At 46.4% G+C, this 27,675-nt stretch overlaps 1 protein-coding gene across 1 annotated transcript in view; it reads left to right on the top strand.

The window, feature by feature from the left end:
• Nucleotides 1-27,675, top strand: part of LOC126292260 (uncharacterized) — a 949,965-nt gene that overhangs the window by 397,173 nt on the left and 525,117 nt on the right. Inside the window, exons 5-6 of the mRNA XM_049986160.1 lie at nt 9,090-9,284; nt 19,416-20,949. Of these exons, the coding sequence (XP_049842117.1) occupies nt 9,090-9,284; nt 19,416-20,949 (1,729 nt within the window). The remainder of the gene's footprint in view (nt 1-9,089; nt 9,285-19,415; nt 20,950-27,675) is intronic.

Here is a 27,675-nt window from a genome sequence, read left to right as displayed (position 1 = left end):
TTTACTCCCTAAATAGCAAAACTCCTTTACTACTTTAAGTGTCTCATTTCCTAATCTAATTCCCTCAGCATCACCCGACTTAATTCGACTACATTCCATTATCACTTGCTAGGTGGGAGCCTTGAAATCGGCCGCGGTCCGGTAGTATACGTCGGACCCGCGTGTCGCCACTATCAGGTGATTGCAGACCGAGCGCCGCCACACGGCAGGTCTAGAGAGACTTTCTAGCACTCGCCCCAGTTGTACAGCCGACTTTGCCAGCGATGGCTCACTGACTTCTACGCTTTCATTTGCCGAGACGATAGTTAGCATAGCCTTCCGTACTATTGATATTGTGAATCATGTACCATAAAGAGCGACGTTCTCCATTAATGGATTAAAGTTAAGTATTCCACCAGCTACGTCCGTTTTTCTCAATTCTAATTCCCTTGTCATGTTCCAGATCTCACGCCAGACTGCGTGAGATAAAACGCGTGCATTTCGGCCTCCTGCCAACCATAACAATGTCAACTTCGGTAACTGCTGTTGCAGATATAATGCAATTTTAGCGTTGTTTATCGTTGCCATCGCTCTCCTTTGTATCAACACCACTAGCACGGTGACACTGTTGTGAGTTACTCGTTCACCTACATTATCAGCCACTATTGTGGTTGCGTGGTGGCCGGTCGAATCATTGGCCTTTTGCGACCTCGCACTCGTGGGGTTCCTTGTTAGGAGAACAGGTGGGAGACAAGTCGCTTAGCTACGAAACAAGTAGATGAGAATAGCAGGCCCCTGTCACTGTGTGTGGCTAAGGGTAGTCTTTCTACTAGTTGCCCCGTCCGGGGTGGCCGAGCGGTTCTAAGCGCTACAGTCTGGAACCACGCAACCGCTACCGTCGCAGGTTCGAATCCTGCCACGGGCATGAATGTGTGTGATGTCCTTAGGTTACTTAGGTTTAAGTAGTTCTAAGGTCTAGGGGACTGATGACCTCAGAAGTTAAGTCCCATAGTGCTCAGAGCCATTTGAACCATATTTTCTTTACTAGTTTCAGTTCACCCTTTTCCTGTTCCAGTCGCGAATGGTTCGCGGTAAGAACGATAGTTGTTAGGCCTCCGTATGAACTCAAGTCTCTGTAATTTCACATTCATGGTCTTTTTGCGAGATATGCGTAGGAGGAAGCAGTATGTGGTTGACTCAGATGAAGAGAAACTGCAAGGAACCTTAAGTTACGATATGTCTCTGTTGCAACCTCATCAAAATTTCTGAAATGGATTGAAAATTTGACACTGAGAAGACTAAAAAGCAGAAAATAATTATGTAAATAAAAATAATTTTTTAATATACCACGTTTTTACTTCAGACTACAAAGTGTAAAATAATGTCTCGTAGCCCCACAGGGATTCCTAACATTTGAACAGTTGTGATTCTGAATTTTTAATATCTATGAATGTACTTGTAAGATTTAAAACAAAAAACTTGGGGCCTATGCAGTACATAACTGATGGATAATTCACTTAATTATTACTATTGATGTACGCTCCCCATGTTTTCGTTTTTAGGTAATTTCCGGAGTACCCCAAGGAAGTGTGATTGCATCGTTACTGTTTTCAACGTATGTAAATGTAGACAATGTCGAAGCTCTTTAAGACAGTTAGCAGATGATGCGGTTGTCTATAAAAAAAAGTAACAACGCCAGAAGACAGTATCGATTTGCAGAGTGATCTGCAGAGGACTGATGAATGGTGCAGGCTCTGGCAGCTGAACCTGAAAGTAAATAAATGTAACATATTTTGCATACATAGGAAAAGAAATCCGCTTCTGTGCAGTTACACTATTGATGACAAATTGTTGGAAACAGTATCTACCGTAATACATCTAAGAGTAACTATCCAGGGCAACCTTAAGTGGAATGAGCACGTAAAACAAATAGCAGGAGAACCAGGTGCCAAGGTGACGGACGACTTAAGGAAAAGTAATTAATCCATTAAAGAAGTGGCTAACAAGGCGCTTGTTCGAATGACTCTTGAGTATTGATCATCAGTCTGAGATTCTTACCAGTTAGGACTACAAGGAGAGACGGAGAATATCTAACGAAGAACGGCGCGTTTCCTCCCGGCATTGCTTAATATGCGCGGGACCGTTGTAGAGTTTTGTAGTGTGTGTGGTTCGATATTTTTCACTTATTTTGTCGGCGTGCGTGTGTGGGTTATATTATGTGTGAATGTGCCATACGTTGTGAGAGTGCTTTTTTAAAAAAAATATATATGGACGTGTTACTCTTTATGTGGGTGGATATTTGTGTGTGTGTATGAGGGAGGGGTAAGAGAGAGAGAGAGAGAGAGAGAGAGAGAGAGAGAGAGAGAGAGAGATTCAGGAAGGAGAGGAAGATTCACTAATTATTTATTTGATTATGTTTCACATTTAGGTTTGTTATTGTTTCAGTGGCTAACACGATCAGTTAGTTACTGCTTGTATCGATTTGGTCATTAATTACTTTCTTTTTCTTTACAAGGGCTCTTTGTATATGGAAGATTTCCTGTAATGTCAGGTGGTGTGCAGTTGTTCACTGTAACAATTCTCATGTTTTCTTTCCTATTGGATGATTTATGAGCATGTGTTATCAGGGGTTCAGTACAGGCAAAATGGCTATTTCAATACTTGCAGCTTCTTATATGGTCTTAATATTTAGTTTTGACGTTCCTGCCTGTCCTCCCCAAACACACTGATAAATATTATTGACATTTTAACTGGTATGTATCTGCTCCTTCGTATTTATCTGGTTTGTCTATTTTTGTTTGTAAATGTGGCTGGAGTGTGATTTTTGTTCTGTAAGCACTGTGCAATTCGTTTTCTTCTGTATATTTGGTATCCTGTGTGTTGATTTGTGTTTTTATGTTAAAGTGTGCCATTTATTTGTGTTATTTATGTCACGAGTGTCTCTTTTTTATGTTTCTGTGTATGCTGTGGTGCTTGTATTCTCTGCTTGTTCTCATTTTTCTTGAGCTGTGTTTTGATCTTTTGGCTGAGTCTTTGCACTATATGGATATTGTAACCATTGTTTGTGGCTGTGAGTTGTAACGTTTCTAATTGTTGGTCATAGTTTTCTTTGCTCACGGGATATTATTAAATCTGTGTAGCACGTGTCGTAGGGCCACTAATTTTTGATTTTGCTGGACACTTCACTAACAAAAGACGAAAGAGAAAAACACAACGACACTTGGCAACACTTTACACTGCAAACATACACATGTTGAGCACACAGTGGAAAGTCCAAGTGATGTGTTGCAATAAGTGTGGGTGAAAACTGCCGGATGTCGGTCCGCTGGAGTACGGGGACCGAAAGAACACGTCTCCAGGACCAGACACATGAACTAGCAAAATTGGAAATCCCAACACGAAATGGTAATTTACCCTCAGGAAAATTGTGCTGCAAAAGTGATTCCTAATATGAAAAACATGACAGAACGTAACATACATGTCTGCATGCTACGGGGAGCCCCTTAAGCCCAGTTACAGCGGAAGTCTTTATAGAAAAATTCGAGGATCAGGCATTTCAAAATGCCAACAAGATACCGAATATTTGGTTCCAGTACGTGGACGATACGTTTGTTTTGTAGTGGAATGGCAAGCAAAAACTGGGTCGTTTTCACTAACATCTCAACGGGATCAGTCCGAGGGTTCAGTTTGCCATGGAGGAGGAGCCGGGCGGTAGATTAAATTTTCGTGACATGTTAGTTTTCAAGAAAAAAGATGGCCGAAAATTCACACACACAAGCCGTTACCTACACAGGGATTCGAACCACCACCCACAAAAAAAAAGCGAGGCATCATACAAACATTGACGGATAGAGCAAGGAAAATATGGAAACCAGAGCTACTTGGCGCAGAATTAAAACCTCACAAATGCATTGCTGATGAATGGTGATTTGTTCGCTGAAATGAAAAGAACTTTAAGACCACCGCGTAGAAATCATAGCGACGCTGAAGTGTCGGTGAAATCGAAAGTTTTCCTGCCTTTCATTACAGACGTTACCGACCGCACAGGAAAAATTTTGAAAATATAGAACATCTCGGTAATCTACAAACTCACCCGGAAGGTACAAGATTACCTAAAATTGGCCAAGGATGCTCGTCAACCACTAGAAAAAGCAGGAATTTATAGGAGTCTGAGTAGTTACGGGGGAAGAGAAATCTTTGCTGTTTTTATAGATTTAGAAAAGGCGTTTGACATTCAGTGGAACGAGCTGATGGATATCTTGAAGAGGAAAGGAGTAGATTGAAAAGAGACACGACTGATACAGAATCTATATTTACACTAGAAAGTAAGGATAAGGATTGGAAATGAAATGTCAGAAGGAAGCAACATTGGACGAGGTGTTAGACAAGGTTGTTGCCTTTCCCCACTGTTATTTAACGTGTACCTTGAAGAGATTATTGCGAAAAGTTTAGATGTGAAAAGAGAATGCAATGTGTAAGATTTGCTCATGACATGGTGTTAGTGGCGGAAAGTGAGCGGACAGTGAATAAGATGCTCAAAGATCTGAATGAGGCTTGTGTGGAATATGGGATGCAAATAAACACAGCAAAAGCAAAGAGTATAGTCATCAGTACAAGACGCAGACTGTCCAATATTAAAATAGGACAATCTACCATTAGCCAAGTAAGTGCATTTAAATATCTTGGAAGCACGGTAACTGAAGACTTGAGATGTCACCAGGAGGTGAAAACTCGAATTGCCATAGCGAAGGAGGCATTCAACAGAAAGAGGAGACTCTTATGTGGCAAATTAGATATAGGACTAAGTAAAAGGCTTGGCAAATGTTTTGTCTGGAGTGTGGCACTATATGGGGCAGAAATATGAACACTGGGACGAGAGGATGAAAACAGGTTAGAAGCATTTGAGATGTGGATGTGGAGGAGAATGTAGAGAATATGCTGGATGGAAAGAGTGAGTAATGAAAGAGTATTAGAAAGGGTTGGTGAGAGAAGATGTCTGCTGAGGGTTGTAAGAGAAAGGAAAAAGAACTGGTTGGGACATTCATTGAGAAGGGAGTGCTTGCTAGTAGATGCTTTGGAAGGATTGGTTTTTTGGGAGAAGGCTGAGAGGAAGAAGGAGATAAGAGTTGATAGACGACATAAAGGGAAGAGGAAGTTATGCAGACCTGGAGAAGATGGCAGAAGACTGGACAGCCTGGATATCTACCACGTGAAAACCTGCCTTTAGATTATGATGATGATGAGTAGTTATGGGGAGGTGTACGTGGGTACTGCAGAATGAACGGTCAAAAAACGACTAGAAGAGCGCAAAGGCAATTGCAGAAGAGGGGAGATTGACAGATTAGCTGTTGCGGAACACGATTTACAACCAGGAGACCACGGCATTCATTTTGATACGACTCAAGTACTGGCAGCCGCAAGTGGATGCCACGAAAGGCTCTACAGAGAGGCCATAGAGATTGTAAAACAGCACAGGAATTTCAGTAGGAAGGAGGTAGGCATTAAACTGAATAACATCTGGATTCCGGTGCTGAAAAAAGATGTGTAAAAGTCTTCCACGATGGGATGATAGCAACATCGGACGACGGCAGTCGACAATGGCCAGTTGCACTCGCGTATTCAAAACATGTGACGTCAAGCCATTGTGCGGCAGCACGCGGAAGCGGAATTCTGCTCCGTTCAGTAGCGAGCCTGCATGTGAATCACACGTTCGAAGAAGCTACGATCTCCCTTGAATATGTACTTTGTAGATGGGGACAAAACGTTGGGTAAACATGCGACATCCATTCAACCACGGCTTAACATCCCAGAACGTTTTATTTATTTATTTATTTTTTACTTATGGGACTTAACTATTAAGGTCGTCAGTCCCTAAGCTTACACACTACTTAACGTAAATTATCCTAAGGACAAACACACACACACACACACACACACACACACACACACATACATGCCCGAGGGAGGAACCTCCGCCGGGACCAGCAGCACAGTCCATGACTGCAGCGCCCCAGACCGCTCTGCTAGTCCCGAGCGGGAACGTTTTATTACTTGTGACATTCCCGGCAGTGGGAGTTGAAACTTCTTTATTTTAAATTTGTGTGTCTGTACTTATATTGCACACTGACAGAGAAGACTTCTACTTTATTTCATTCTGAAACAGCTGAGTAAAACTTAACGTACTGAGCCTCCTTTCTCTTTACTTTTTCTTATCATGTCAACACTGACCTACAATATTCTAGCGCAAAGCAATCTGACTGCTCAAAAAAATTACGACCTGTCTTCAAGTAATTAATTCAAAAGAATGGAACCTGACTGAAAAGAAATCTTAAACAATAACCTAAACATGTCATTAAGCACTTACCTCAGAAAATATCTTCATTACGCGAACTGCTGCAACACAGCGAGCGTCAATACTGCCAGCTAAATAAAAGATTCTAACTGCTAAAGCCAATAACTACTAATAGACATATGGTTAGCAAAGGAAAGATTTTGTTCCAAACCAAATAATCTATTTTTTACCTTAAAATTGTGACATCCAGTTCAAAATAAATCGTCATTGACATCCAGTACGAAGATATATAATCATGAATAATTTTCAGTCTCCAAGTCGGATACTTCCAGATCGCTAACCGAGCGGTCTCAGGCACTGCAGTCATGGACTGTGCGGCTGGTCCCGGCGGAGGTTCGAGTCCTCCCTCGGGCATGGGTGTGTGTGTTTGTCCTTAGGATAATTTTGGTTAAGTAGTGTGTAAGATTAGGGACTGATGACCTTAGCAGTTAAGTCCCATAAGATTGCACACACATTTGAACATTTTTGCTAACACTTGAGACCTATACCCCCCATAAATGCTAACTTCTCACATATAACATCCATCACTGCTGGCTGGTCACCTCCAACTGCCCAACAGTACTTCCATCTATGCTGGCGACTAACTTCCAGCTGCCCAACACTACTGGCGATTAACTTCCAACAACGAGTCCACCAGCCGCAGAGTCTCTTCCAAAGAAAGGGCAGTCAGAGATCCAATGCAAAGCGCTACATAGCGCTGCCAACACACAAGCAGCCCACTTACAAAGTTTACATTTTACGTACATATTTCTGCCGGCCGGGGTGGCCGAGCGGTTCTAGGCGCTCAGTCTGGAACCGCGCGACCGCTACGGTCGCTGGTTCGAATCCTGCCTGAGGCATGGATGTGTGTGATGTCCGTAGGTTAGTTAAGTTTAAGTAGTTCTAAGTTTTAGGGGACTGATGACTTCAGATGTTAAGTCCCATAGTGCTCAGAGCCAGTTGAACATACATATTTCTAACCACTATACATATAAAAACAAACATGTATTACAGGCCACTGAAGATGCTTCATCAAAAAAAGAAGCGAAACGCTTATTGCAATAAACAAACTGCTTTTCATTTAGTTGCAAAGACGAAACATACCTTCATGAATTTTCAACTACGGAACGATGAAAAACGGAAATAGTGTCATTTTCTGGAATATACACTCCTGGAAATGGAAAAAAGAACACATTGACACCGGTGTGTCAGACCCACCATACTTGCTCCGGACACTGCGAGAGGGCTGTACAAGCAATGATCACACGCATGGCACAGCGGACACACCAGGAACCGCGGTGTTGGCCGTCGAATGGCGCTAGCTGCGCAGCATTTGTGCACTGCCGCCGTCAGTGTCAGCCAGTTTGCCGTGGCATACGGAGCTCCATCGCAGTCTTTAACACTGGTAGCATGCCGCGACAGCGTGGACGTGAACCGTATGTGCAGTTGACGGACTTTGAGCGAGGGCGTATAGTGGGCATGCGGGAGGCCGGGTGGACGTACCGCCGACTTGCTCAACACGTGGGGCGTGAGGTCTCCACAGTACATCGATGTTGTCGCCAGTGGTCGGCGGAAGGTGCACGTGCCCGTCGACCTGGGACCGGACCGCAGCGACGCACGGATGCACGCCAAGACCGTAGGATCCTACGCAGTGCCGTAGGGGACCGCACCGCCACTTCCCAGCAAATTAGGGACACTGTTGCTCCTGGGGTATCGGCGAGGACTATTCGCAACCGTCTCCATGAAGCTGGCCTACGGTCCCGCACACCGTTTGGCCGTCTTCCGCTCACGCCCCAACATCGTGCAGCCCGCCTCCAGTGGTGTAGCGACAGGCGTGAATGGAGGGACGAATGGAGACGTGTCGTCTTCAGCGATGAGAGTCGCTTCTGCCTTGGTGCCAATGATGGTCGTATGCGTGTTTGGCGCCGTGCAGGTGAGCGCCACAATCAGGACTGCATACGACCGAGGCACACAGGGCCAACACCTGGCATCATAGTGTGGGGAGCGATCTCCTACACTGGCCGTACACCTCTGGTGATCGTCGAGGGGACACTGAATAGTGCACGGTACATCCAAACCGTCATCGAACCCATCGTTCTACCATTCCTAGACCGGCAAGGGAACTTGCTCTTCCAACAGGACAATGTACGTCCGCATGTATCCCGTGCCACCCAACGTGCTCTAGAAGGTGTAAGTCAACTACCCTGGCCAGCAAGATCTCCGGATCTGTCCCCCATTGAGCATGTTTGGGACTGGATGAAGCGTCGTCTCATGCGGTCTGCACGTCCAGCACGAACGCTGGTCCAACTGAGGCGCCAGGTGGAAATGGCTTGGCAAGCCGTTCCACAGGACTACATCCAGCATGTCTACGATCGTCTCCATGGGAGAATAGCAGCCTGCATTGCTGTGAAAGGTGGATATACACTGTACTAGTGCCGACATTGTGCATGCTCTGTTGCCTGTGTCTATGTGCCTGTAGTTCTGTCAGTGTGATCATGTGATGTATCTGACCCCAGGAATGTGTCAATAAAGTTTCCCCTTCCTGGGACAATGAATTCACGGTGTTCTTATTTCAATTTCCAGGAGTCTATGTATGCGGTCAGGAATCTGTACCGGACTACGAGAAATTATTTTACACTGTCGTACCGAAAACTTTCATATTAAGTATGTGAGTTTCATCTTCACGATTGTATTTGTTCGGTGTGGTGGGTGCGTTTGTTTACGTGTCGTAACTGGAGCAGTCCCCGCTGACGGCGTGCTGTGTGTCTCTGCCGGACAGGTGTTGCTCGCTGTCGCCGCGCGTCGCGACGCCGGGGGCCGCAGACGCTGAGGAGCCGCCCCCCGCCCAGTCCGCCCCCGGGGGCGGATGGTCGTGGACGCAGGCGCAGCCGGGGCCGGTCCCCGGTTCGGTGCCCGAGCGCGCCGCACGCTGCCTCAGCTGCGCAGACTCGGCGCTGGGTCTGGACGACGAGACGTGAGTAGCCACACGCCCCACTACAGCCCACCGCTCACTGCATGTTGCTATTGTTATCGCTGCTACTACACAACATACACGTTTGTTAAAAAACGAGCAGGACATTTTAAGGAGTTTTATTTATTTCTCTACACCTCTACATCGTTGGTGTCAAACTCGAAAGCTGACATGGGCCAAGCAAACAAGATTCAGTCAAGGCGTGTTGCGAAAACAGAGGAGCACTTCCGATTCAGTTTTTATAGAAACTCAGAAACTCAGAAAAAGCACAAGAACTACGGTTTTAGATTGACCAAGCGCACGTCTTGTTGGACAGTCCCAATCTACACTACTGGCCATTAAAATTGCTACACCAAGAAGAAATGCAGATGATAAACGGGAATTCATTGAACAAATATATTATACTAGAACATACATGTTCTGAGAAATCGGTACCCAGAACAAACACCTCTGGCCGTAATAACAGTCTAGATACGCCTCGGAATTGAGTCAAACAGAGCGTGGATGGTGTGTACAGGTACAGCTGCCCATGCAGCTTCAACACGATACCACAGTTCATCAAGAGTAGTGACTGGCTTATTCTAACGAACCAGTTGCTCGGCAGCCATTGACCAGACGTTTCCAGTTGGTGAGAGATCTGGAGAATATGCTGGCCAGGGCAGCACTCGAACGGTTTTTCTGTATCCAGAGAGGCCCGTACAGGACCTGCAACATGCGGTCGTGTATTATGCTGCTGAAATGTAGGGTTTCGGAGGGATCGAATGAAGGGTAGAGCCACGGGTCGTAACACATCTGAAATGTAGCGTCCACTGTTCAGAGTGACGTCAATGCGAACAAGAGGTGACTGAGACGTGTAACCAATGGCACCCCATACCATCACGCCGGGTGATACGCCAGTATGGCGATGACGAATACACGCTTCCAGTGTGCGTTCACCGCGATGTCGCCAAACACGGATGCTACCTACACGATGCTGTAAACAGAACCTGGATTCATCCGAAAAAGTGATGTTTTGCCATTCGTGCACCCATGTTCGTCGTTGAGTACACCATCGCAGGCGCTCCTGTCTGTGATGCAGCGTCAAGGGTAACTGCAGCCATGGTCTCCGAGCTGATACTCCATGCTGCTGCAAACGTCGTCGAATTGTTCGTGAAGATGGTTGTTGTCTTGAAAACGTCCCCAACTGTTGACTCAGGGATCGAGCGGTGGCTCCAAGATCCGTTACGGCCATGTGGATAAGTTGTCTGTCATCTCGACTGCTAGTGATACGAGACCGTTGGGATCCAGCACGGTGTTCCGTATTACCCTCCTGAACTCACCGGTTCCATATTCTGCTAACACTCATTGGATCTCGACCAACGCGAGCAGCAATGCCGCGATACGATAAACCGCAATCGCGATAGGCTACAATCCGACCGTTATCAAAGTCGGTGCGCATTTCTCCTCCTCACACGAGGCATCACAACAACGTTTCACCAGGCAACGCCGGTCAACTGCTGTTTGTGTATGAGAAATCGGTTGGAAACTTTCCTCGTGTCAACACTTTGAAGGTGTCGACTCAGGCGCCAACGTTGTGTGAATGCTCTGAAAATCTAATCATTTGGATACCACAGCATCTTCTTCCTGTCTGTTAAATTTCGCGACTGTAGCACGTCATGTTCGTGGTGTAGCAGTTTTAATGGCTAGTTGTGTATCTGCTCTGACGCGGACTCTTTACCTTCCTTACCCGTTGTATTAGGTGACAATGCCTCAACGGCTACTGTAGTTTGAAGTTTTATTCGAGAGGAGGTTTCATCCCTCAGTCCAAGTGTAAGGCGCTACCCTGATCTACAAGCCCAAACCCTACCACCATTTCCTACTCTTCCTCGCTCTTTCTGGTGCTGTTTATTCGACTTGATGTAAGTCTTCTCACTGTCTCTGTGTCTCTCGCCATGTGTTTCTAGGTTGGACATTTTAGTTTTTTGCGGAGGGGCTCGTCCATCATTTTTATTCTTACGATCAGTCAGCCAAGGCCATCTACTAAATTGTTTTAACACCTTCTACCGCTCTTTTTCATTTAGCTAATAATGTTTTCAATTTTGGCTTGCTACTTTCGTTTTCTTCTTCAGTGTAGTTACACAGATAGCCTTACACATTTTGTTCCTTCGCCGAATTTCAGGGGATAGGACTCTTTTGGGTTACTTTTTCAATTTGAGACCTGCGTGACTAGCGGAAAAGGGACTGATAACCATCCAGTTTAGTCCCTTTAATCTGCAAACCAAACAACCAGCCAACAACGATACCACAAGCAGGACTCTCTATCCGTAGTTCACAGCTTCACTTCCACCATTACCTCACCTCCTAACTTGCAAACTTCACGGAAATGAAACTGTGAGGACGGTCCACCCGCCGTGCTCGTGTAGCTCAGTCGTTAGAGCATTTGCCAGCGAAAGGCAAAGGTGCCGAGTTCGAGTCTCGTTCCGACATAAAGTTTTGATAATATTAATGTTTTCTTCCTGAGACTTGACGTCTCTCTTCTGCTACTGTCGAACCCATGTATTGAGAAAACTTATTCGCAGTAATTACTTTCAAAACTGATCCAAGTTTAACGTCTGAAAACTCAGATCCAACACGAGGTTTATTTCCTTTCACATTTGACAATAACTGCCCACATCGAATAGCACTTCCACACGTTAAAATAATTCCATATGCAAATTCTCGAGTATTTTCAAATCTGGCAGGCGAACGTTTATAAAATCCATGTAAGCCAACTTCAGTAAATGACGATTTAAAATCTGAGTCACACTGCATAGCAAAAACACTGAGTAGCCAGAACTTTCTTGTTGGCATTAACATTTTAACTGATGAAGCTTAAGGTTCTGCCAACAAAAGAGTACCCACATGTCAAAGTCGTGTAGTACATACACTGATCTACCATAACGTTATGACCACATACCTAATAGCCGGTATGTCCACGTTTGGCAACACATCGTGGCATGGGAGCCATTGCCTTGGTAGGTCGCTAGAGGGTTATGACACCACATCTGCAGACAGAAGTCACCTAATTCCGATAAACCGCCGGCCACTGTGGCCGCGAAGCGGTTCTAGGCGCTTCAGTCTGGAACCGCGCAGCTGCTACGGTCGCAGGTTCGAATCCTGCCTCGGGCATGGATGTGTGTGATGTCCTTAGGTTAGTCAGGTTTAAGTCGTTCTAAGTCATGGGGACTGATGACCTCAGATGTTAAGTCGCATAGTGCTCAGAGCCATTTGAATCCCATCTTAGAGCCATTTGAACCACTTCTGAACCGATAAATGCCGGGGAGGGTGTCGAAAAGCTCTCAAGGCACAATAAAACATGTCCCAGATGTGTTCCATTGGATGTTGGGGGGTCTTAACATAGGTCGTCGGCTGCGGAGGACCATCGTGCACTGTGTGTTCAGACACACTTGTATTCTGTCCAGCATTAAAGTCTGATGTGGATTCCACCACAGCTTGTCGCCTGTCCTGTTTTACCAGTTTGCCCAGCCAATGACGTCCGACATCTGTAATAGAGGGTGGCCATGAATTGTGGATACCACGTGTTGTAGATACTCACCACAGCAGTCCGGGAACACCAGACAAGTTGTGCAGATTCCAAAGTGCTCTTGCCAAACCTCCACGCCATCGCAGTCTACCCTCGGTCAAACACAGATAGATCGCATGCCTCCGCCATTCTACACATGGGCAGCATGCTTACTGATACTGCATACATTGTGAGTAGTAGGACAACCTGTGTACAGCCTCATTCTGCATTGTTGCCAGATTTATTTAAGATGGCGCCGATAGATATGGCAATGTCGCAATGACATCATGGTGGGAAGTTCAAATTTTCACGGAGAAAAGGTCGGTTGGGCTATCGCCACTAACCTAACAAAATGGCGGGAGAAAAGGTCGCTCCCCTGCTTTTGTCTCTCTGGCACTGGCTCACATCCAGTCCAGAGTCAATGGCGTCAGCGTGTTGGAACCTTTTTAGGAGTCAGTTTGCTGATATGTTGCACTTGATGATAGTTTGAAAGCGAATGTATGTGCAATGAGTGTTTGTGCACTACATTATTTTTGGCTGTTTAAGCATTGTGAGCGTGTTGGCAGAGCATTATATATTCATTATTTTGACAATTTTACGAGTAATTGATGTATCTGTTGCATTATTTTGTGAACAGGTCTGTAGCCTGTGCTGTGCAGTATTTCGGTGGTTTAGCAGTTGTTTCCACGTCTGTACATCAGTGTACTGCATTATTTTGGTAATTTACAAGTTTTATGCGTGTCTGTATATCAGTGTGCTGCTAGTTGGATAATTTTTGAGTGGTTTGCAGGTCTGTAGGCTGTGTATTGTGCCCCAAGCACGTCAGAGCGAGTGTTTTCTATTAGTGTAATCAATGAACTACATGAAATTCGTCCTTAAATGTATTGTTCAAAAATAAATAAAGTACACTTCGTCCTCCCTCCAGCAGCCCAGAACAGACTAAGTCCTTTTCCTGTCATTCACCCCACCCCCCAGAACACCATCTTGGATTATGTCACAGAAGGGGTGACAGCGTCCTATGGTGGTGTTGCTAAGTCAGTTGGATTCTGGACCTCATGGTGAACACACAGGATGGAGCTGCTGCTTCAAATTGTTTAAATAAAGACTGCCTGCAAAATAAAGAGTTATGTCCATCCTATCCAGCAACCCAGCACAAGCTGAGCACTTTTCCTACCAATTCCACGGAAGAGGTGGCAGGTGGATCACTTAAGCTAGTGGACATAGCCCGAGTGACCTTTTTACCGTTAAGGCGCTCAGTCCGGAACCGCGTGACTGCTACGGTCAAAGGTTCGAATCCTGCCTCGGGCATGGATGTGTGTGATGTCCTTAGGTTAGTTAGGTTTAAGTAGTTCTAAGTTCTAGGGGACTGATGACCACAGATGTTAAGTCCCATAGTGCTCAGAGCCATTTGAACCTTTTTACCCACCATCTTCTTAGGTAAGTGGAGGTAGCCCAATTGACTTTTCTTCCACCAAAATTTGAACTTCCCACCATTTACTGAGGAGGAAGTTAAGTTAGTGATGGTAGCCCAATGGTCCTATTTTCCTGCCAACATTTGAACTTCTCACCATGACATCATTGCGACATAGCCATATCTATCGCCGCCATCTTGGATCCGCCATCTTAAATAAATTTGGCAACAATGCAGAGTGGGGCCATACGTAGTTTGTCCTACTACTACCATGTGTGTATCTGACTAGCAGTCATTGCTCTACAGGTGACGCTGCTATTGCCTGGACGGGTTTATATGGATGGCAGGTTGGTGGTTATGGTGTTCTGGCTGATCAGTATATCTTAATTTGCATTTCATAAGGTCTCTATTTCATGTTCATTGTATAAGGAGCAATGAAGTAGTTTCCACATGGCATACAGACCATAAAAGATATGCCAATCAGGCAGGATAGCCATGTGCATTGAGGCAATCAATCCACTGAAGCAGCAGGCTGAAGATATTAGTTTGGTAAAACACCATGTCCTGCAGTGGAAGGAAGTCCCTGACTGACTGCTGCACACTCTCGTATGATGGGAATCGTCGACCCTTCGGTGTCCTTTCTAAGGGACCAAAGGCTTCATAATCCCACGGGCAGAGACCAGAACTATAGGGCGGGTGCTCATGTATCTCTCACTTGAGGTGGCGCTACTTCTGCGTTTTGACGTTTGCTGTATGGTGAAGTGTGGCATCATGAAGCATCAGCACATACGTGCTGCCCAATACACTGCCTTAATTCTCAGATTGATGTCCACCGATGTTAATCCTTCGGCAGCGATGAAAAGAATAACAGCACGTTGGTCCTGTTTGGACGCATTTGATAATAACGTCACCATAGTTAATATTTCTTCCTTTCCCTTCCCGCACTTCCGAAAGACATCATTGCCACACTAATCCCTTGTCTAAATGTCAGTGATTATGTCCCTGCATCAGAGTTGCGCTAGCCGGCCACGGTGGTCTAGTGGTTCTAGGCCCTCAGTCCGGAACTGCGCCACTGCTACGGTCGCAGGTTCGAATTCTGCCTCGAGCATAGATGTGTGTGGTGTCCTTAGGTTAGTTAGGTTTAAGTAGTTCTAAGTTCTAGGGTACTGATCACCACAGCAGTTGAGTCCCATAGTGCTCAGAGCCATTTGAACCAGAGTCGCGCTATGTTGCATATACGCTGCAGCAACTGCCTGGAACGGAAACTTTGTGATCGTCCCTTATGTACATTGAAGAGAACAACGGATCCGACTGCAGCGCATTGAAGGGAGCAGAATCTCCTCTGGTACTGTTTTGAGTCTCTCATGTGGTAGTCGCCCACCAAAATACTCTGTGCTAGTCGGATGTTGTGCGATATCTACACATCGCTATGTTCGCGGCTCAGACCGCAAAACGCACGCGCAGATGCTGTCACGAACGTTTTTAGAAGTATTCATTCCGATTAGTTTCTGCAATTCAACATGAGGAGAGGAGAACTACCACATACAAAAAGCAATAATACGAGGAAACAGACTCCCGAATGAAAATACAACAATTTGCAACAAAATACTGTTTGGAACAGTCAATGAACTATACAAAAGCACCTCCCCACATAAAACATTACACTCAAACAGCCTCAAAGAAAACAAAAAAAATCCTTCGTTTTCTCGGTTCCCTCCCTACCCCTTTTTCCAGCTCTCTCTCTCCCTCCCTCCCTCTCTGCCGACAACAACCACAGCATCCAATGTTTGCAACAGTGTTTCGCCGACTATCTGAGACAGCGTCATTTCAGGATTGAGGAAATTATGAAGGACGTACCCGAAATGTTTGGACACGAGACTTGGAGGAAAACGAGATTAAAACTGTGGAAGCCGACCGCTGTGTCAGTGCCAGGCAGCTGGCCCGCCAGTACAGCGTAAGCCAGACTATCGCGAGGAACCTTCTCCATGACAGTGATACTACTCTTATCACTTACAACATGTGCAGGGCTTACTAACGACAGGCTTTCCATATTGGAAGCCGTTTTGTCATTTGTGTCATCCACCCCATTCACAGATGACGCTACTTTTATGTGGAGAGGTATCTTAAATTTTCATAACAGTCGTCTGTGGGATACTATGCAGAACCTCCATGGTATGGTGGCAGCGATTCCTCAGCATCGGTGCAGCCGGAATGTGTCGTCCGGGATGATTGTCGGACATATTTTGTGACCAGTCTTCCTTCAAAGGCGCCTAACAGGCCCGAACTATCGGCGTTTCTTGCTGGTGACTTTGCCTCTCCTGTTAGGAGAAGTGCCATTGAGGATTCGAAGGGTCATGTGGTCCTACACGACGGTGCTCCAGCCCACTTTGCGGTTAACGTCCGGACGCATGTTAGTCGTGACTTCCCTCGTTGATGGGCTAGACGAGGGGGTCCAGTTGATCTCAAAAGTATAAAAGTATCGTGTATGCAGAGCCCCTTCCAGATGTGGAGACACTGGAGCAGCTTATTCATGCCACCTTGACCCTGTGTGGATGCAGGCCAGCCGATGTGAACGTGTGAGGTAGAACATGCTACAGTGCATACAGACATGTTTTGATTCACATAGAAACCATTTTCAACAGATACTATAACTGTGGCTGCAGGGTGCAGTGCGTATTGGACAACATTCCCTGTAATAATGTATGACTGAGTAAATGGTATCTAGCACGGAAACCATGCATTTACAGGCATAACTTCACTGGCATTTTTCTTCTGTATCCTCTCATCGATGGATACCTAGAGTTTGTACTCGGTGGAAAAAATCACCTGTATGCTTGATCATAGTCCTTAAATGGTACAGAACAAGCTGCCACTCAACTGTATCTACTGGAGCTTGAGGCAAATTACAGTATACAGAATGTGTGTGCACCAAGTCGTAGTCTTCGTACAGGGAATTTCGAGTAGAGGACAATGAAACACGCAAATAATCCTAGGAAACGTAAGTCCAGTAACCAGTCGTTTTTCTCCGTACGACGTGTGCTCACGTGTAGTGATGCCATGGTAACATCACTTGAAACGTCCCCTTAGAAAAATTTATGAATGACTGTGCTGATAAACCTCTTACGTTATTTACTTTTCAAACAGCTGAGCAAAACTGAACGTACTCAGACATTACTCTCTTTACTTATTCTGATCAACACTAAACTGACACACAATATTTTTAGCGCAACGCAGTCTGACTTTCAACAATCCCTACAAAAGAATGGCCCTGACTAACAATAACCTATACCTTTCATGAATCACTTACCTCACAAAAATCTTCATTACTCGAACTATTGCAATACAGCGAGTGCCAATACTGCCAGCTAAATAAAAGCTTCTAACTACTGAAGGCACTAACTCCTGATAGGTATACTTAGCAAATGAAAGATTTTGATAGAGAACAAACAATGTATTCATCTTAATAGTGTTCAAAAGTCATTATATATATATATAATCAGTTCATGACATCCAGTCTTACAAATTTACTCTCTCTGATGGACACACGTCCAGATCATCCGCTCTCAAAACTCCGCCATCTCACTCCCCATATCCACCACTGCTGGCGGCTCACCTCCAACTGCGCAACGCTAAGCGCTGTTCACATCCAACTACCCAACACTACACAATCGAATATTCCAACAATGCTAACCAGCCACGGACTGCACACAACACAGCCAGTGATTTTCATACAGAGCGCTACGTGGCGTTACCAACATAAAAACGTAAGCAGCCTACTTACACACTTTTCCAGGTATCAGCTCCCATAGTGAACAGAAACCGCACTTTGCATGTGTAGCTCTTGACGCGATTGCTATGGACCCACACACGTTTCCAAATGAAGAAATGGCTGACATCCACTTCATGCGTGGGCGTGATAATGGAGTGCATGGACGGCAGCATGATCATGTATCCTCACAGAAGGCAGCCGTACTGCGGAGTGTTCTCTAGCTCCCGTCGGCGCATTTGTTGACCCGTCCACTTAAACCCAACATGCGACGTGCCGGCTGACCACGAAGATTGTCCACACTACGAATGGAGGAGCGTGAATTAGAACAACTGGACGCTGTGCCGGGAGCGGGTACCAGAGGGAATACCGTGGCAGATCGCGTTTCGCTCTCCACCGTATGGCGGTTATCACATGAGGGACAGTCTTCACGTAAAAATATCACGTAAAAATTGTGCAGGTCCTGGCAGCACCTGACATTCAAGCCCAGTTTGGTTTTTGCCAATGGATCCTTACTCAATGTGGGAATGATCCATAGTTCCACTTGCACATATTATTTACACATGAAACGTGCATTACCCCAGGTGCTATTATTAACATTAACACCATTGAGACGCCACATGAGGTGAGAGTTTCCATTAACCCTTTGGTGATCTTTGGTGATTGACTGACAGCGCACGTTTCCTGCCTGGCCTAGTTACTACTGGTGGTTATCTTAATTCCCTGCAACACAAACTATTCAGCTATTTGAATAATGCTCCTTATGTTGGAAGGATTCATACGTGGTGCATGCACGGTGGTGCATTGGCACACTTTCATGTGGTGGTTATGGAATACGTATCAGGCATTTTCGATAGCAAGTGCATCGATCGTAGCTCACCAGTAGCATGACCCAGGTCCTCTGACTTGGACGCGATGTACTCTTTTGGGCGTAGGGAAATAAAAAACCTTTGGTGTATTCCAGCGCTGTCAATTGTCTCGAAGAATCCTGGGAAAGTATTGTGGATGTCTGTCAATTGATTTGGAACTTGCCTAGAATGCCTGAATGTATGTATGAGGAGATGTACTGAAACCTGCTTTTCACATGGAAGGCGGCCGTGCGAACACTACTTGCTATGTGTTCGTACTCAAGTGAATACCCGTAATTTGGATTCTCGGGGCTTCTCCTGCAATTCTTCACTTACTCAGTCATAATATGCTGTAAACGGGAAACAAGTAGTTTCAGGACTGCTGCTTATTAGGATTATTTAGTTCTATCGCTGTCCTCTACTTACATCTTTCATTTCTACCCTGTAAAATGTGTACACCTACTGCATAAAACGTATGTAAATCAGAACAGTTTATTTTTTAGTATTCTTGTATGTATGAGATTTTGCTATCACATGACGACTGTCATTGTTTCTGTTATTGTTTCAGCACTGCTATTGAGCTTTCGGCACCAGTGGAAGCACGCACTCATCCACCACTTGCCCTCCAGCACATCCCAAACCAGACAGCTGCCAGACACCATCAGCAGACGTCACTGTGCGACCTGGGATTCGACAAAAAGGAAGCGAGGCATCTCTGGAATGAGGACACCGAAGTTCCCATTTCACCTCCCCCTGATGACGGGCGTTACGACAGTGGACTTGGCCCCGACGATGTCTCGACAGCCTGTTTCAACCGTCAGCATTCCCTGTCATCCTGGCCTGCTACCGTAGACAGTTTCAAGAAACCGACTGTCGCTAGACTGGACAGCGGTGTCAGCATCGAAGAGGGGCAGGAACGCGAAGTCGTGAAAGTGACGCGAGGTGTCGGGTTGCTGAGGCTCACAGGGCTGACAGAGGTTAGTGATGGCAGTGGCCTACAGACGAAAGACTGGTTTGGTGAAGAGAAAACTCTCGTATTGTCTGAAGATGAGAAAACAGCTCGAGATGAACGTGTGGCGATTCGTGCCAATATTCACGAGCACGTGACTGGTGACGAAAGACGGCAGTGGTATTCTCTTTCGAGAGTTAGCGAGCAGAAGGAGACAGAAGTATTGGGCAGTACTAGGAGAGCATCTGAGGCGCCAGAAATTGTAGACAGAGACGAGATTTTCCGTTCCGTCGGGTCGCACAGCAGCGGATCGGACCGCGGCAAGAACTTGGAAGTCTGCAGCAAGTGGTGCGAGACTGGCAAGGTCACTTCGGCGAGCACTGAGGACTTGTGTGCAGAGATCAGGAGGAACCACGCCTCGGAGTGGGAGGTCGCCAGAGACGAGCCGGCGGACCTACCGAGCGACCGGGACTGGCCCGAATCTAGGAAAGCCTCTTCGGTAACCGGCGAAGACGATCGGGAGTGTTCCTGGCAGGGTCGCCAAGGAGATATTGTTGCGGCCACCCCCTGGGCCGACGACTTCGGCAGCGACGCTAGGTCGAAACGATGGAGTTCCTGGAATACTGGGGAGATGTTCGGTGAGCAGGTGGACGAAGAGCTGGAGAGGCAGCGTCCAGAGATTGGGACTCCCGGGGGTCTGTACCTGCCCGGGCGCCCAGGTATGAAGTTCGACCCGGAGCGGGATACCGTGCTGCACCACGGCGACCACGAGGACCTCGCAGGGGAGTCCGAAGACTGCGTCGTGGAACTGAGGCGGCAGTCGACGCAGAGCTTCGACGACGGCGAGGAGGGCCCGCCGGGGCAGGCGCGCTACTGGAGGACGCCCTCGGTGGTGGTGAGCGACTACTCGGACGACGTGCCGTACTGCGGGCCGCCGGGGGAGGGCGGGGGCGACGCGGGGGCGGACGACGGCGACCAGCTGAGCGAGTGCGGCAGCTCGTGCAGCGGGCTGTCCGCCGCCGACACGGACGTCGACGGGGGCCTGCTGACGCCCGAGCGGAAGGCCTCCGACTGCTCGACTTGCTCCACGCTCAGCGGCGACGACGACGCCAGCGTGGAGGCGCTGCTGCAGCCGGTGCGGACACGACCAAAGGTGAGGCTGGCCGTCTAAAGTGCGCGTCATTTACGACGGCGGCCGAGTTTAGGTTCGTTCTGCGCATCTGACGTCACAGTCACCCAATGAACAGAGAACGACGTTGCCAGATTTCGATTGCAGTGCAGAGCACGGACGAGTGTCTTCAATTTTAGACACGTTCAGCCATAAATAAAGTAATAGAACAAAAGCAATGTCTTGATAGCAGACTTTCTTTTACAGAAAGTTTGGAAAAAGCATTCTTCATACCAATTGCTTCATATTCTATTAATTAATTAAACCAAACAAGCAATAAGCCTCCCAATTCAGGCGACAGCAAGGAAAGGTCCCAGGAAGAGATGAGATTTTCACTGTGCAGCGGAGTGATATGAAACCTCCTGGTAGATTAAAACTGTGTGCCCGACCGAGACTCGAACTCGGGACCTTTGCCTTTCGCGGGCAAGTGCTCTACCATCTAAGGTACCGAAGCACGACTCACATCCGGTACTCACAGCTTTACTTCTGCCAGTATCTCGTCTCCTACCTTCCAAACTTTACAGAAGCTCTCCTGCGAACCTTGCAGAACTAGCACTCCTGAAAGAAAGGATACTGTGGAGACATGGCTTAGCCACAGCCTGGGGGATGTTTCCAGAATGAGAAGAGATACTGGCAGAAGTAAAGCTTTGAGGACCGGACGTGAGTCGTGCTTCGCTAGCTCAGATGGTAGAGCCCTTGCCCGCGAAAGGCAAAGGTCCCGAGTTCGAGTCTCGGTCTGGCACACAGTTTTAATCTACCAGGAAGTTTCATAACAGCAAGGAAAGGTGTTTGTATCAATCTCACGGACCGTTTTCCGCAATAAAGAACAGCGGTAATTGTTTATTTCCTATTGTACTTCGGCGAAGCGTGAGTAATTCATAGTCACGCCAACAGTGTTTGTCAGTAATTTGCGTGACATGTTACAGACCTCATGGAGTAATATTGCCCGACGAGCTGCTTTAGCGTAACGATTAAGGTGTTGGGCTATGAAGTGAATGGTTATGAGTTCAATCCTTGTGCAGTGCTTAATGTTTTTTTTTAATTAAAAACAGTATCGAAGTGTCTTACTTCACGAATTAAAAACAATATCGAAGTGTCTTACTTCACGAATTATATTTGTTTAAATGCAATTTTTTGAAATTTCTAGTGCTTTGTCTCTTCATTAACCCTTTCGCTGCCGCATTCCGCGGTGTGCGCGATTTTCTCATCACTGCACTGCTCGCCTGTGCAGGCACATGGTGTTCCCACTGCTCTGACACACTTATCATTCGATTTCACAAAAACTATTTGGCCAGAAAATTTGATTTTTACACATCTTCTTGACTGATACCTTCCCCCCATAAATGACTTAATTTTGTTTCGATGTTCAACGCAGTTATTGTGCGTCATTAAATGTAGTAAACCATTGCACGAAATTTTGAAGAGTTTGCAGAGGTAAAAGTCCATAGCGTATACTTTCCGTATTGTCGATTTTATTTGCCACAATGTTGAGAATGAAATATGGAAAAGGTACCAAAATTTCATATAAAATTTACTGTATAACAATATCTCATAGCCGGCCGCGGTGGTCTCGCGGTTCTAGGCGCGCAGTCGGGAACCGTGCGACTGCTACGGTCGGAGGTTCGAATCCTGCCTTGGGCATGGATGTGTGTGATGTCCTTAGGTTAGTTAGGTTTAAGTAGTTCTAAGTTCTAGGGGACTAATGACCACAGCAGTTGAGTCCCATAGTGCTCAGAGCCAATATCTCATTTAATTTAAGTACCACATAAGGTGTCGTATGTAATATTGAGAAATATTCCGTCTTTCGCGACTGTAATAAAAGTTTTATTTACACCGGGCGCGAATGATAAGAGTGTCAAAGCAGTCGGAACACCATGTGTCTGCACAGGCGAGCAGTGCAGTGACAAAATCGCGCACAGCGCGGAATGCAGGGAGCACGTCTCTGTAGCAGCGAAAGGGTTATTGCGGCCGTGGTGGCTTTACTAATGAACTGCGCGCTCCCCCCTAAACGTAACCTTGCGAACTACACTATATTATGGCGCTGCTGCTCTTGGCGCGTGCGTCGTGTGCAACTGGAAACGCAGCAATCTCCCGCGTCCGGGCGGGCATGCGTGAGCCGCCAAGATAGAAGAACTATAGTAGCTGGTTCCTTCCGAAGTTTCCCTCAGAGTAACTGCTGCTCGTACGAGTCTCGTCCGGTGAAGGGAATGATTAGAGGCCTTGGGGCCGAATCGACCTCAACCTATTCTCAAACTTTAAATGGGTGAGATCTCCGGCTTGCTTGATATGCTGAAGCCGCGAGCAAACGACTCGGATCGGAGTGCCAAGTGGGCCACTTTTGGTAAGCAGAACTGGCGCTGCGGGATGAACCAAACGCCGAGTTAAGGCGCCCGAATCGACGCTCATGGGAAACCATGAAACGCGTTGGTTGCTTGAGACATCAGGACGGTGGCCATGGAAGCCGGAATCCGCTAAGGAGTGTGTAACAACTCACCCGCCAAAGCAACTAGCCCTGAAAATGGATGGTAAGTGGAAAGTTTGGTCTCGAAGCCGAACGGGCACGCCCACAGCGACAAGCCTGTAGCAGGTTTGCTTCTTCGGTCTTCGAAGAGAAATAATGGAGTTCTGCTCGTCACCCTCTTCCAAGTGGTTCCCGGCATGTGGTTAATTACCCCCGAGGAGTAAAAACTAAACAATGCGATTCTGTTTCAGTCACTAACCCAAATTATTTTCAAAAGCTCATTGTTATGAAGGTCACTCCAAAAGAAATGCACACTATTTTTTTTTTAAATCCATCTTTTATTCTACATGTTTGAAAGTTTTCAGTGTGTAGGTACATCCCTCAGGAACAATATTTTCATTTCTCCACATAATTTCCATCCCTCTCAACTGCTTTACGCCATATTGGAACCAGCGCCTGTATACCCGCACGGTTAAATTCTGGACCAACCTTGTAGGAGCCGCTGTTTGGCAGGGTGCACAAGGGAGTCATCATCTTCAAACGTTGTTGCACGAAGAGAGCCTTTCAGTTTCCCAAAGAGATGATAGTCACATGGAGGCAGGTCAGGACTGTAACGCGGGTGTTCCAGTGTTGTCCATCCGAGTTTTCTGATCGCTTCCACGGTTTTTTCACTAACATGTGGCCGTGCATTGTCGTGCAACAGCAAACATCTGCTTTTGCCAATGTGAACGAACATAACTCAGTCGAGCTTCAAGTTTCTTCAGTGCTGTCACATATGCATCAGAATTTATGGTGGTTCCACTTGACACGATGTCCACAAGCAAGAGTCCTTCGGAATCGAAAAACACCGTAGCCATAACTTTTTCAGCAGAAGGTGTGGTTTTGAATTTTTTTTTTCCTTGGGTGAATTTGCATGATGCCACTCCATTGATTGCCTCTTCGTCTATGGTGAAAAATGATGGAGCCATGTTTCATCACCTGTCACAGTTCTTCCAGGAAATTCATCTCCAGCATTCCCATACCGTTCCAAAAGTTTGCTGCATACCGTTTTTCTTGTTTCTTTGTGAACCACTGTCAAAATCCTGGGAACCCGCCTGGCACAAACCCTTTTTAACGCCAACACTCTCCGCAAACACTTCCTTCCCCTATCTCAATGTAGTGTGACAATTCGTTCACTTTGATTCCTCTGTCAGCAGTCACCAATTCGTTAACTCTCTGCACACTGTCTGGAGTGTGTGCAGTACGAGGCCTGCCGCTGCGAGGACAATCCTCAATATTACCGCGCCAGCTTTCATCACGTAACCTGCTCGCCCACCGACTAACTGTACTGCGATCGACAGTAGCATCTCCATACACCTTTTCCAACCTCTTGTGGATGTTTCCCACAGGAATCCTATGACAGCACGTTCCATCTGACGATCGTGAAGTGTAGCAGCGATCTTGAAGACATGCTGTGACTGTGTCACTCACGCGAACAGGTTGAACTAAGTTTGAAAACAAGCGGGAAGGATATATCGACACACGGTAAAACTTTCACACATGCGGAATGAAAACTGTATTTTTACAAAAATAGTGTGTATTTCTTTTGGAGTGACCCAGGTATTTTATAGTCCACCTGCTAAGCTGACAGGTAACGTGTTTGCCTACCATGCAGTGGGTCCGGGTTTGATTCCTAGTCAGGTTGAAGATTTTCTGCGCCCGTGGACTGGTTGTTGTGCTGTCCTCATCATCATCATCTCATCATCACCGACACGCAAGTCGCTCAATATGGCATCATCTGAAATAAGACTCGCAACTCGGCAGCCCAACTTCCCTGGATGGGGCCTCCTGGCCATACGTGCCATACGATCATTTCATTTCGTCGATTATATGAGTTATCAATAATTATATTTTGTCTATTAGTAGCTTTAATGCAGTGGAGGTTGCAGGTTCCTCAGACAGTCCACCCATTAAAAACATACGTTGTGCTTTGTGTAGTTCATCACTGATAATAAAAGTGCAACAAATGTTAAATACCTCAAGAGAATATGTTCTCCAAGTTCTAGATAATACCTGCGGTAGTCCAGCAATTGATTCATTACTCGCTTCGAAACAGATAAAGGAATTAATTGGCACCACGACACAACAGCAACTACATACAGGCTACTATAGTGCTGTACATATTGTTATGATTGTTATAATAGTGATAAGACACGCAAGATTAACACCCTGAAGACATCCAATTTCTGCCACTCCAGAATTAAGGAGTGATTTACGAATTGTAGATATAGTGTACAAATTTTAACTTGTTTGACTTTAAATGGGGTTGCTTTGCGCAAAAATGGTGAAATGTGTGTGAATTTCTAAGGGACCAAACTGCTCATGTCATCGATCCCTAGACTTACACACTACTTAAACTAACTTATGCTAAGAATTACACACAAGCCCATGTCCGAGGGAGGACTCGAACCTCCGGGGGGAGGACCACACAGTCCGCGACATGGCGTCTCAAACCGCGCAGCTACTCCGCGCGGCTCGCAGTCTACAGGTCAAGCAAGTGTCGCAATGAAATGAGTAATGCAGGGGGACTATGTTTTGTGACAAGTGTCTACCATGAATGTGTATAGTTTCTTTTACAAGAACGAGTTATGGTAGCACTTGCGATGCACCATGAATTTATTCTGACACACCCACCCAACCACCCACCCACACACACACACACACACACACACACACACACACACACACACACACACAAAATATAATTCGTCGATCATCATTTTAGAAACTGGTATAGGCATGCGTATCCAAATACAGAGATATTTGAACAGGCTGAATACGACTCTGCGGTCAGCAGCGCCTACATAAGAAAATAACTGTCTGGCACAGTTGTTAGATCGGTTTCTTCTGCTACAAGCACAGGTTATCAAGATTTAAGTAAGTTTGAACGTGGTGTTATATTCGGTGCAAGAGCGATGGGACACAGCATTTCCGAGGACGCGAAGTGGGGGTTTTCCCGTACGACCATTGCACAAGCGTACCGTGTATATCAGGAATCCGGAAACACGTCAAATCTCCGGCATCGCTGCGGCGTAAAAAAAGATACCGCAAGACGACTGAAGAGAATCGTTCGACGTGACAGAAGTGCAAACCTTCCGCAAATTGTTGCAGATTTCAATACTGGGCTATCAACGAGTGCCAGCGTGCGAACCATTCATCCAAACATATTCCGATAAGGGCTTTTGGGGCCGAAGGCCCACTCATGTATCATTGATGACTGCACCACACAAAGCTTTACGCCTCACCTCGGCCCATCAACACCGATATTAGACTGTCGATGATTGGAAACATGTTCTCTCGTCGGACGAGTCTGGTTTCAAATTGTATCGAGCGGATGGACGTGTACGGGTATGGAGAATCCATGGACTCTGCATGTCAGCAGGGTACTGTTGAAACTGGTGGAGGCTCTGTAATGCTATAGGGCGTGTGCAGTTGCACGGATATGGGACCGCTAACACGTGTAGATACAACTGAGACTGGTGACAGGTACGTAAGCATCCTGTCTGATCACCTGCATCCATTCATGTCCACAGTGCGTTCCGACGGACTTGGGCAATTCTAGTAGGACACTGCGACACCCCACCCGTCCAAAAGCGGTACAGAGTGGCTGTAGGAACAGTCTTTTGTGGTTAAACACTTGTGCTGGCCACCAAACTTCCCATATTTGAGTATTAGTGAGCTTATCTGGGATGCCTTACAACGTGCTGTTCAGAAGAGATCTCCACCCCCAGTACCGTTAGGGTATTTATGGATAGCCCTGCAGGATTCAAAGTGTCAGTTCGCTCCAGCATTTCTTCAGTCCTTATTCGAGTCTGAGCCATTTCGTGTCTCGGCATTTCTGCCTGCTTGATGGGGCCCTATGCGATATTAGGCAGGTGTGCAAGTTTCTTCAGCTGTTCGTTATATATAGGTCCACCAGTTCTTTCATTCCTACCTGTCCGTTGCATACAAGTAGAGACTACCACACACCCTGACACATCGTTCAGTCGTTCTTCTCAGTGAATCGTGAACCTTTTGAAAGGCCGCATGCGTTGGTCTGGGTTCAAATGGCTCTGAGCACTATGGGACTTAACATCTGAGGTCATCACTGCAACCGTGGCAGCAGCGTGGTTCCAGACTGAAGTGCTTAGAACCGCTCGGCCACATAGGCCGGTGTATTGGTCCGGGGCCCACGAGAAATACGTGCCCCACAGCGAACTTGTCACACCACT

Source organism: Schistocerca gregaria, chromosome 9 (assembly GCF_023897955.1).
Source record: "Schistocerca gregaria isolate iqSchGreg1 chromosome 9, iqSchGreg1.2, whole genome shotgun sequence".
Taxonomy (NCBI): Eukaryota; Metazoa; Arthropoda; class Insecta; order Orthoptera; family Acrididae; genus Schistocerca; species Schistocerca gregaria.
Note: the sequence above shows the minus strand (reverse complement) of the source record. Positions and strands in the feature narration are given on the sequence as shown.